Below are 13,038 nucleotides of genomic sequence, written 5' to 3'. Positions count from 1 at the left end.
TGAAAGGGTTTATAGACCTATTTATATATCACTCTTTTTCTTGGATATTTTGTTAAAAAAAGATATAGTAATAAAAAGATTAGATTTTTTTTGTGAAAAAAAGATACAGTAAGATTTTTTTGTAAAAAGATAAAATAAAAAGATTAGTAATATTGTGTTTGTTTTTTTGGATAAAGTAATATTGTGTTTCTTATATATCACATTTTGTTACCACAATTGCAATATTTTATAGATAAAAGTTTAAATCTTTTATTATTTTGATCAATTAATTGTTGTTATTTTTATAAAAAAAAATTGTGAGAAGTAAAAAAAAAATACTATCTTTGTACCTAAATATAAGACCATTTTATAAAATTTCTTTCAATTTTCAACTACATTAATTACTTTTTACCAAACATAATCATAATTATTCTACCTCTTTTTCTACACCTCATAATAATATGATAAAACATAATTACATATTCCCCTCTTAAAAGATAAAATTATAAAAACAACATCTCCTATCAATAAATATGTTATTGCAACAACTTTCATAATACACGTAATTTAATTAAGAAAATACTAAAGGGAGCACTGTTTAAGGATGCAAAAATAATAATTTGACATTGGAGTTTGTACAATCAACTCCTCAAAAGTTTAAAAAGTGTTCTTTTACTTTCAAAACTTTCTTTTTTTGGTTTCTTTAACCAGTGCCCCGGGGGCACCGGTTAGCATGACCCATTTAATTATAGTTATTAAACTAATAGTTGGAAGAATATTTTTTTTGAAAGGGTTGCAAGAATTTTTTTTTATTTTGATTTTCACCACCAGTTTAATCTGATTCAGGAGACAGTCCTGACATCAAGTGGTTTCAGTCCCTCCCAATCGCAGTCGCGGGGGATCGAACCGCGATCCTTCCTGCCAAATTCAGCGTCAATCACCATTAAATTAACTAACAATTGGTTGCAAGAATATTTTTGTTAACTAAGAGTTAAGGGTTTTAAAATTTTTCACTTTTTAAAATTTAAGGTGGATTAATGTATTTTACTTTCTTTTCCGTTCAAACTGTAGTAAAACATAAAAACCTTTTTTTTAAGGAATCTTTTTTAAAATAAAAAATATAAAGGAACTTTGTTTTTGTATATATAAAAAATGTTTTTTTTTTGTGTGAAGAAATGGCTTTCTTTTTAATATTAATAGTTTGGTAAAGAAAGTATTAAGAAAATCTAGTATTTTTTTTTCCACCAATTTGGCGCGTCTACTTGATTGTTTAATTTGATTCGGAGTTAGTTATAATATCAAGTAATTTCAGTTTACTCACAATTATAGTTGTGGGCTATCGAACAGTGGTCCTCCCTATTTTCTACTAAATTTAATGCCAATTAACCACCACTAAGAACCAACTAACGATCGGTGGTACTCATGCTTTCTATCTAACAGTTGTGCAGATGGTTTTCATTTTTTTTAAATGTAGTTGAATTTTTTATTTTTAATTTTATAATAATGTACTTGAATCTTTAGTCCATGAAAAATGTAGTTTCTATGTATATGTGTTATCTTACAATCCAACAAAAAAAAAAAAAAAACGCTCTTATATATTTCATAAAGAGGAGTGCTAGCAACACACTATTTAACAAACACACTCTAACACACTCTCTTCTATTGGTTAAAATTTATATGAGTCTCATAAAAGTTATATGGGTCCACATTTTTTTATGGGACCCATGTGAATTTCAACTAATAAAAAAGAGTGTGTTGGAGTGTGTTTGTTAAAGAGTGTGTTACTAGCATTATTCATTTCATAAAAGTTTCTATTGTGTCAAAATGAAAGGTTAATTTGGACAAAGGGGAGACGGTCACATCAAGATCACAGAGTGTAAATTGCAAAATCTGTGATTGACGTTGAACTTAATAAGAATGATCACGGTTCGATCCCCCGCAACTGCGATTGGGACGGGGCTGAAACCATTTGATGTCAAAATTAAACTCCGAACCAAATTAAACCAGCGGTGAAAGCCAAAAAGAAAAAAGAAAAAGAAATTGCTTATACCAATAATTAATTGTTCTTGTGGTGATTGACGTTGAACTGGGTAGTGAGAACCACGATTCGATCTCTGCAACTGCGATCGGAAGGGGTTGAAACCATTTGATGGCAGAAATGATCTACGAACTAAATTAAGCAGTCAAGTGGGCTGAATACTAATAATAAAAAAAGAACAAAAATTGCTTGTTAAAAAAATAATGAGATAATCTCAAAAGATTTCACCGCAATCAGATATACTAAGCAATCCTAAGTTGTTTTATTTGTATTACATTTAACGTGACTACTAGTGGCTATTAGTTAATTGACTTACTTAATGAATTGAGGTCTGAGGAGAGGGAGGCCACAAGGATAAGAATTAACATCAAAATGTTTGGGAAAAGAAAAATCTTTGATAGAATAAAACATGTGACTTTTAACATTAATAAATACTCCTAAGACACAAAATATGTTTGATAAAAGTACAAATAGTTTAAACCAAATCGGATTATAAGACAAGGTAACATAGAAGTTCACGATAAGAAGGAAGCCTTTGAAATCAATGAGAAATTTCTAATCATGTCACAAAACTTCATGATTTTAGAAGAAAAAAAAAAGAATACAACAATTTATTCGCACACAAAGAGCTGGCTACTCCATTGCCAACCCTCACCATCCCCTCCCCAACCCAATCAACACATCTCAGCTAATGAAAACCTCTTGATTCAAAGCTAATCCAAATAAACTAGGGAATTTAGTTTCCAAAGTCTCGCAAACTAGTTGTCCTTCCAAAACAACATCCTTTTATTGTTACATAAAACTATAATAATATTCTCGTCAATCCATCTCCCCCACCCACACAAAACCCCCTTCCCTTCCCTATTTGCATCCAAATTCTTCCACCAAAATGACGCATTACCTTCCCCTCCTCCTACTCGATTGGTCGCCCTCCTCTCCATATTTAGATGTAAGAACCGTAAACCACAATCCCTTCCTATTCCTAACATCCTTCACCACCACTTTTCTAAAAGTGCAAAATTAAACTCTTTTAACCTCCTAACTCCACATTCTTTATCTAAACAAACATTGTCCCACTTAACCGATTTAACTCCTTTAATTATTGGTTTTCATTTTATCTTTTAAACATACCAATATGATCAATGAAATTTATTTATTTCTTTTGATAAAATTATTTATCTCCTTTATATAATATTAATATTATTAATCAATTATTGTTTTTATTCATCTAATACTCTCTTTGAGAAAAACCATTAATATAGTGACATTGACAAATAAAAAATGAATGCAGCATGATTTATATTTAACTTTAGCAAGGAAAAATAAATATGAATACATCTTTTTAGCCAACACAACAATTACGGAGTATTTTATATTTAATTTACTTTGACCAAAATCAACTATGAAGAGTAAATTTATTTAAAATTAGTTTTTCATGGTTGTACCAAATACAATAATACTATTCCGCTACTGCCTGCGCTTACAATAACTTGCTTATGTATATAAAAAAAAACAATAATTGGCTTCAATTTTTTTTTTTCCTTTTATGAATCGTGAGTTTGATGTTTGATAAGTTTGAAGTGAATTATTTCGTGTCGGATTGATTTTTATGCACTTGGGAATTAGGAGTACATGTAAGAAATGTAGTGTTCAAGAGTTAGATTATATCCTCCATGTGACCGGTCGGTTGGAATATTGCATTTTATATGTACTCCATTCAAATATAAATATAAGAAAAAATAATTGTTTATGCGGTGTTTAAAAAATTTAGTTAAATATAATTAATTTTGTTTGATTTAATGCAAAACATTAGTCAAGTTTACTATATTATCCTTTGAAAAGTGATTTATGCCTTGGAAATCACATAAACTTTTGAAACGTCAAATGATTAAATAAGAGTATATTAGAAATATTAGTATTAATTAGTTTAAAAGTAGTTGACTTTTGCTTATATTTGTGTCCAAAATTTGAAGTGTTTTTTTTATTTTATTTTTTATATTTGTGTCCGGTGAGAGTAGTACTATCTCAGTCACATCTTATAAGACATCATTTAAATGTACTATCCATATATATTGTTTTGACCGTATTTTTTTTTTAAAACTATATGAATGTAAATATTATCATATAAGACCTTGTTTGATTTGTTTTGACGAGTATTTTCAAAATATCAAATTTTTATAATTTTTACTAATCGCCAATTAAACATACTCATAATCAAAGTTATGCATTGGTGTACATGCATTGGTCAACTGGTTCTTATATTTTGGGATGAAGAGAGTAGTTGAAATTTGGATTTCTGGAAATATCTATTTCAATGGTGAAATTTTCAGTCACTAAGCTACCTAACAAAAAATAAGTTACATTTTATTCCACTGTGATTGAGGAAAAATAATTTTTTTTATAAGTGTATAAAAAAATCTGGTTATTTACTCTTATAAATTTTTTTTAGTTGTTGGTCGGAATAAAGAAGGAATGACTACGGGGTTTCGTCAAGTATATAAGAAAGTGTAGATGTGTAATGCACTCACACCAAAGTTGTGAGGCGTCTTAGAAGGTTTTTGACCGACAAGAATGCAAGGTTTCAATAAGGTAGAAATTTTGTTGATTTTATGTTTGTGATAGGTGCAATTCAAAATGAGAATTGAGGAAATTTCATGGGTTGCCGCTTAGTGTAAAGAAATCGACAAATGATGGAACTACATTGACAAGTGAAATTGAACCATATTTATTGTGAAACAAACCGCTGTGCAGATGAACCGGCTATCATGTCTCTAAATGTGGGAGTGAGATGCAAAGAATTCGACAAATGATGAAGCTACATTGACAAAGTGAAATTAGACAATATCTATTAAGAAACAAATCGCTATGCATATGGATTAGCTAACATGCATGTAGTGGGCTCATAAATTATGATGTTTGTCTAAATCAAATTAGAGATCACTTTGATGATAATGCAATGAAAATTTCAACTCTCATTTTGTTTTATACCAACATATCATATATTAGGTTTAAAATACATAATGTGTTACATTTATTAAATGACGTGACAACACATCATTAGATGCATATGTAAAAAAAATTTATATTGACGGTACATACAAATTAATCTTTAATTAAATATGAAAAAAGGTTAAAATTGGAACGAACAAAATAAAAAAAAAACACCGTAATTTCTGCAATTTTAATTTATTTTCGAGTCAAAAAAATTATTTTTTGACGAAAGTCAAAAAAATTATTGTTAATTTATAAAATTTTATTTACTAGCATTATCTCTTTTCTTCAAACTTGAACACCAATGAATTGTAACTATAAAGTATAAACCCTAAAAACCCCTTTTCTTCTCCACCAGCAATGGCGCTCCTTCTTCGCCTCAAAACAACCAGACCCAAATCCCACTCTCTCACCAACTCTCCTTCTCTCCACCACCTCTTCTCCACCACCGGCGACGACGGTGGCGACCATGGCAAAAAACCATCATTCTTCGACTCTTTACGAGATCTCAAAGGCTCACTCAAACGACAACCAACCTTCAATTCGTCACAAAATGATTCCGTTTCCGATGTCATGAGCAAAATCCAGAGTTTTCGAAACAGAACCGAGGCACCAGTTTCCGACGATCGATCTCCAGCGAAACTAATCTCGTTCCAGGAGATTTACAAGAACCGATCCAGTTTAAAAACCGGTTCGGAAGGATCAAACCATGGTACCGCCATCAGTGGCGGAGGCGGCACTGGAGGAGGTAAATCGTTGTTGGGTTTCGATGCGATTCGAGAAAGTTTATCAAAGCTCAACAATACGAATCAAGGGTCACTTCCGAAATTGAGGTCGAGTTCGCCGGAGATTAATGGGCCTGGTAGTTTGCCGGCTAACATTTTCGGAAAGGAGTTAAGGGAAGTAGCGAATTCGGAGAATAAATTCGTTAGGTTTTATAAGCCTGATGAATTGGGTGAGAAATTGAAGAAATTGAGACCTCAAGTGAAAGGAAAAGATTGGTTTTCAATTGCTGAATTGAGTGATAGGTTGAAGAAAGTGAGGGAAATGGATGAAATTGAAGCTAGTTCCAATACCAATGACGACATTAATAAAACAATACCTTTCGGGAGTTTGAGAAATGCAATTGGACATATTAAACCTGAGCCGCCAAAGAAAGTTCCACGTTAGTAACATTTTAAATTTCATTTTTTGTTGTTGTTGTTGTTGATTTGATACTGTTTTATTGTTCCTTCGTCTTAGTTATGTTATGATGATGACGATGACGAAGCCATGTCAGTTATAGCATAGAAGAATTTGAATTAATGGTCATTGTTTTGCAATTGGCTATGCATAAAGTGTTGTCAAATAGTGATTACAATGGCACTATACAGTCTATACCCGTATACAGTAGTAGAATTTGAACACATTGTTATTTTCTGTGATTTGCAATTGACAACACTGAATATGTCTTTATTTTCGGATATTTGGTTACGTGGTAGAAGTAGGATTGAATGTAAATGGTAGTTTTGTTTTATAAAGCTCTTGCTAGGTGGCGGGATTGTGGCCATGTAGTAAGGCTATTATGATGTGATTTTTTATGAAAAAATGACTAATGGTATGGTTTTTTCAGTGCAGAGACTTGATTTTTTGAACATAATGAATGGGACTCCAAGTTACTTGACAAAGCCTCCTAAAGAGCATCTTGTTGAAAAGGCAAGCATGGTTTCGTTTGATATATCTTTATTTATAATTTTGATTTTTCATTTTGATTTGTTGATTGCTTTGGTCTGTTCTGTAAATGTTAATGGATAAAAACTTACTTTGTTAATGGTGTTGTTAATTAATTTGTTTCCCTGATGTTGCCACTTTATGTTTATTCCAGTATTTTCACCCAGATAACATGTCCTCTGCTGAAAAGTTGAAAATTGAGCTCACAAAGGTTAGAGATGAATTTAAGATGTCTGAGTCAGATTGTGGCTCTGCTCCTGTTCAAGGTAAAATAAACTACGATTGTTTTAACTGATTTGTGAAGTGTTTGATGATAAATTTGGATGGAACCTAATGGGTTACTTTTACTTTACTTATTTTCTTTCATGATCTGATCTTTACTTATATTCTTTCATGATCTGATCGAGTGTGTGAAATATTAATAGGAACTTTTTAATGAATTAATAGTAACCCACTAATGTTATGCAGTTGCGACACTCACTACCAAGATTAAACATCTATCATCAGTTCTACACAAGAAGGTGAGTTGCTTCTTTATTTGTCCTTTATCTGAAATATATTGCTGTGTTTGTTGATAAATAATGATTAGGATACTCCTTGATAGAAGATTTGTATGTTCAACTATTTGATATACTACTCAGATTCTTTTTAAATCTGGTCTGAAGACGCTGTTGTTCTTTTACAAGTTTTCACAGTTTGTTAAATTTTCTTCTTGCTGCCGATATATGAATATTCTTCTATAAGGTAGGAGTGAATTTTGTAGTTATAATCAACCAACTCTTCAGTAATTCTCTTAGAAACTGGTACCAAAATACAATTTAATTGTAGAAAGAAACAGACTTTTATTGATGGTATAATACGTTTAAAAATTACAACAGAAACATAATTACACAAACTATAGAGAATGCAGACTTCACACATAAACTAAGGAAAGAGACAATGTACTATTACAAGACAATTCTTATCCAGGAAATTTTAGTCTTTGGTCTCTCCCTTCCAAGAATTAGAGAGTTGGTCTCTGCCTCCCGTAAGCATTCAGTGACTATCCCAGAACCATTTTCTACTTTCCTTTCCTTTCTCTATTTATTCCTAAAAATAATTAACATAACTGCCATAACTTGTATAACAAGTCAGATATGTATAATTTTACAAGTATTCTGCAAAGAAAAATGGGTCTGTAATGCATGACCATGATTGGGCTTTCTATCATTAGGTTTAGAACATCATCCTGAGCTAGTTTTTTTATTTTTTTTTGGATAAAAAGTCAATTTGACTTGATTTAAGTCGGGCTCTGGAGTTTTATTTGGTAGTGACTTCTATTGAACTGTAAGCTTCTGCTCGATTTAATTCTGATGTTGGAGGCTGTAATTTTCTGTATTCTCTGAGTTCGTGACTTGTTTTACACGCCGGACAATGTAATTTGTGGCTCCATCAGATCCCTAGTGCAGAGAAATATCTTGACTGTTGCTATGACTTCTCTTTACGAAATCTTAAATATGGCCTTACATAATACATAGTATAGAATTTTGAATTGTTAACTGCATACCGTCCTCATTATTTATTTATATATTATGCGCTTTGTTTTACTTTGGTGCTATTTATGTTATTTGACATGCCTATCCTAGTGTACAATGAACAACTCTTATCACTAGTTACATGAATCATTCCCTCGAGTTTATCCCAATCAAGGCGGAATGATGCTTACGTAGCTCTGGTCCACATTTATTCTGTGAACTTAATTATTCAGATTTGTTTTATACAGTGGTCCTTTTTGGCATAGTATTACTGTTTTATCCCTGATTCGATACATTCTATGATGCTTTAGGATGTGCATTCTCGGAAGGGTCTGATAGCAATGGTTCAAAAGAGGAAAAAGTTACTGAAATACCTTAGAAGAACTGACTGGGATTCCTATTGTGTTGTTATCTCTAAGCTAGGTCTACGTGATAATCCAGAATATACTTACAAAGCTCGGACCGGTAAATCAGGCGACGTAGCCAATTAAATAATTTCCAGCAAAAACTAATTGAAAAAAAGAGAAAAAAGAACACCCAGCTGATTTTATCCAGTCTGAGTGTCTGACTAGCTAGGTCAATCCTGGCTGTTTGTTTTCATCTGAAACTGGTGAAGTTGCTTAGTCACTGGTTTCCCAGATTTGGCTTCTACAGTTATGTTCCATGTATCAATGGCTGAACAAATTTGTTCCATATTTTTCTTTCTTTCCGTACGACGATTAGAATAATATTGGTATCAGCCCATTATATTACTTTTACCAGACTAGGTTTAATTTTTGGTAACTGTTTAATTTCCTATACATTGTTTATTTTGTGGAATTCTTGGCTGTATTCTTCCACCATATTTCTTGTATCATAATTGAAAATGGATATTTAAGTTAGGAAATTGTTATGTTTGGTTCACTTTTAGGCCAATTCTACAGTGCACAAGTGAGATAAGTCTTGCATCAATTAATTTCTACCATTGTATCAAATGAGGTATGATAAATTGAATGAATGATCAAATGGTGAAAAACACACTTGTATGCTTTTTAAGCCATTAATTTTTTTAAAATCTTCTATTTGACTAAATACTAAGTATCTGTTTAGTAAAAGTCTGGTTGAATTTTGGATTATTAGAGCTCTTTTGTTAAGAGCAAAATACTAGTATTTGTCCATTACCAGATCTAAGGGGATAGTTCCTCTTATTTTTGTTGTTATTTTCGTGTATATCAAATGTCACCCTTGAAAATTTTTCACTCCCATTTTTTATATTAAAAACTTTATCATACAGTAACTTTTATATTGTAACCAAAAAACAGTACCTTTTATATTCAAGGGTCTGGATTCCACCCTCCAACTATGTCATTGGAGGGGATCCATATCCCAAGAGCTAAAGGTTAGAAAGCGAGAGGGTAAAATAAAATGACAGTGTTTCAGGTAAATCAGTCTGCTATTATTCATTACCTGCAGATTCTTTCTGTTTTTTCTTACTTGAGTACCCATTTTGTAGGGGGGATTTTCTTTGATAGTTTCTTCAATAATGTCCTGTATTCAATTACCAAGGTTTCATTAATGGGCGTATAGGTGTCAACGTTAATCACCTAATTTACTACTCACTCCGGACACAAATATAAGAAAAAAAATACTTCAAATTTTAGACATAAATATAAGCAAAAGTCAACTACTTTTAAACTAATTAATACTATTATTTCTAATATACCTTTATTTAATCACTTTTACACTTATTTCACTTTTTAAAAGTTTACGTGATTTTCAAGGCATAAATCACTTTTCAAAGGGTAATATAGTACACTTAACTCGTGTTTTGCATTAAATCAAGAAAATTAACTATACTTAACTAAATTTCTTAAACACTGCGTAAACAGTTATTTTTTCTTATATTCGTGTCAGGAGGAATAATACTACTAGTATTCTATTAGTATCAGTTTTTCTAACTGCGCTCTGTCAGTTATACTATTAGACTACTTACAATGGTGTTGGATTTAGGGTGTTGAATGATAATCAACATGTTGAAACCATTGTAGTGGAATGTTTAATGTGATGTGGAGGAGGGAGATGATGAAATTATTCAACATGTTGAATCTGCCACTTGTCAGTTGCTGATTGGTTCGCTGGATTTTTATGATTTTTATCCTTTGAACTCAATTATCTCATTGCAAATTAATTTTTTATTTTTTTATTTTTTTACCAAAATTCGTGATTTTTTTTCTCTACAAATAGAGACTTGGTTCATTTCATTTGGACACAGAAAAAAAAAACAAGTTTTTCACTATCTTAATCTATTATTATCTTTCTAATTAGTCTTTCTTTTGAAGTTTTAATTTTTTTAGTGAAATGGATCCCAACAATTCTTCTAATTATGCCAACAATTCTCAAAATCCCAACAATTATCAAAACTCCAACAATTATCAAAACCCCAACAATTATCAAAATCCCAACAATTATCAAAATTCAAATCAATTTTTCAACCAACATCCTCAAAACACACCTAATTTTGGTTTAACACCAAATTTCAACCAATCATCCTTTGTTCCAAACTTTCATCCATATTATGGATCTATGCTGAGGAATCCATCTCAAACACCCCCGTTTAATGGTTACATGCCGATGGTTAATGAAATTTTTTCGAGTGGTTGTATTGCATTTTAAGTTAATTTGTATCGTACTAATTACGTTATTTGTGTGATGTATTGCATTTTAAATTAAGAAAATAAAAAAAATATTTAAATAAATTTTGTTAAGTGTATTATTTTAATTTAATTTTAATCGATAATTATAATTTTATTTAATCATAAAAACAAAAATTAAAATTTAAATAAGAATATGAAATAGAAAGTGGTGGGGTAGAGAAAGTGGTGGGGTAGGGTGTTGAATAGAAAAACCATGGGAGAGGGTAAAAGTTGAATATGTGTTGAATGATTAGGTGGAAGAAAGAGAAAATGATATGGAGTAAAAAAGTAGGTGTTAAAGGTGTTGAATGGTTAAAACCATTGTAAGTAGTCTTAGTGATTCTTTTTAACTGTTGAGACTTGCGAGTAGTGTAGAGATCTAGATAAAAAGAAGAGGGATGAAATATACAATTTTGAAGACAGAAATTATCAAGATTCTTGTCCACAACCAATAAATTGCACATTTTATTTTTGTTTTTCACACACACATTATTAATGATTCTTTGCATGCAAATAAATGAAATGAGAATTTGACACGCACAGGACTAGATGCTTACAAGTTACAAAAGCATTGAAGAAAAATATAGTGAAGAAGTATCACATCAAAAAATTTCTTAGTTAAATTGGCACGTACAACTAGGCTTTCCATTAATTTCCAATTAAAGCATTTTTCTTCTGCAAGTCTATGATATGCACATAAATATAAACGAAAAGAAGAAAGACCCATATTTTATGTTGTATGTGTGTCAATTAGAGAGACTGCATGCATGATGCATGGATCAGATCTATTAAAATGCAATTAATTTCTATTTTCTCAATTTCCCTTTCATATTTTGTCTTTTTATTTTTCTTTTCCTATGACATCATCTATTACGCTCCATCTGTATCAAATTACACGTCACTTTAACAATTGAGTCCTTCAAACATTTGTTAAGGAAACAAAAAATATAATATATATAATCTTAAAAATAGTGTTTTTCTACACAACTTTGCTTTTGCTTGATTAAAACATTGGACTCAAGTGATTAATAAACTTCCGTTAAAACGAATTATTTGGAAGAATCCAAATTTTACTTATCTCGCAGTTGAACTATTAATTACCAGAGATCCTTTTTCTGAGAATCGTATGATTCACATAAAAAATAACTTTGTTTATATTTCCTAACTAGTGCCATTTCCCTCAACAATTTCACACACTAAGAAATTCAGTTAATACTCCTCACACACCTCATTCACACACCTCATTTTGTGAATACAGAAATAAAATTTTCATCAAACTGCATATTTTTAACTGGCCATGCTCATGTTCTAATATCTTGATCAGTATATTTTTTTGGATAACATAGTATATTACTAACCTGCATTTATTTCTTGTCTAAATTTACACGCTGCATTTAAGCCTTACACACATATTAATAAACTAAAATACTAATGGAAAAATATTTTTTTTTGGTACATGGAAAAATAAAACTCTACTAATAGTACTACTCCTTTCGTACCACAATATATATTGCTTTGACACTTTTACACACATTAAGAAATATAATTAATGTTGTATGGAAAAGAGAGATTATGAGTTGATTTACAAAATTGTACTTCATTTATGGTATAAAAAAATAAATTGAAGAATTGAAAGAAGAGAAAGTAATAAATAATTAAGGATATAATAGGAAAAATAACATTAAATGCTTCATATATTGAAAACGACATATATTGTGATACAATTTTTTTCCCAAGTGACATATATCGTGGTACGGAGGGAGTAGTTTGTGTCTGATATATAGACACACTAGCACCTTCTAGCTAGTAAGACAATGTCAACAAAACATCACTGAAACATATTCCACATCTATTAACACAAAATGAAAGCAAATGCAGTGATCACAACTTTACTACTAGCACTTCTTTTCTTCACACAACAAACTCTTGTTGAAACTAATAAAACCTCCTCCAATCACCAAAAACACAAACATGAAGAAAAGTTAAGAAGATCTAGAAAAAGAAGTATTAGTAGTAGTAACATTGGAGGAAAAATGACAATAGGTCCATATTGTGATCAATTCTACTTTTACTTATTTGGATGTTGTGGTTATTGGCCTTTCCCTACTTTTCCTTCTCCTAATAATCCATTTGA

The 13,038-nt window shown here is 30.8% G+C and overlaps 1 protein-coding gene across 1 annotated transcript; it reads left to right on the top strand.

Moving 5' to 3' along the window:
* Window positions 1-5,285: 5,285 nt before the first annotated feature.
* LOC123921497 lies at window positions 5,286-9,135 on the top strand. The gene is made up of 5 exons (XM_045974072.1): window positions 5,286-6,173; window positions 6,621-6,703; window positions 6,873-6,984; window positions 7,187-7,239; window positions 8,544-9,135. Exons 1-5 carry the CDS (start codon window positions 5,369-5,371, stop codon window positions 8,721-8,723), a joined length of 1,233 nt encoding a protein of 410 aa, XP_045830028.1. The 5' UTR covers window positions 5,286-5,368; the 3' UTR covers window positions 8,724-9,135.
* The last annotated feature ends 3,903 nt before the right edge of the window (window positions 9,136-13,038 follow it).

This window comes from Trifolium pratense, linkage group LG4 (genome assembly GCF_020283565.1).
Source record: "Trifolium pratense cultivar HEN17-A07 linkage group LG4, ARS_RC_1.1, whole genome shotgun sequence".
NCBI classification, from domain to species: Eukaryota; Viridiplantae; Streptophyta; class Magnoliopsida; order Fabales; family Fabaceae; genus Trifolium; species Trifolium pratense.
This window is presented reverse-complemented; position numbering and strand designations above follow the sequence as displayed.

Bases quoted from the DNA above. Each gene is read 5' to 3' on its own strand.
- LOC123921497 (XM_045974072.1), top strand. From the start codon at position 5,369: ATGGCGCTCCTTCTTCGCCTCAAAACAACCAGACCCAAATCCCACTCT. The intron at 6,174-6,620 runs GTTAGTAACATT...TGGTTTTTTCAG, and splicing joins GCCGCCAAAGAAAGTTCCAC to TGCAGAGACTTGATTTTTTG. The intron at 6,704-6,872 runs GCAAGCATGGTT...TGTTTATTCCAG, and splicing joins AAGAGCATCTTGTTGAAAAG to TATTTTCACCCAGATAACAT.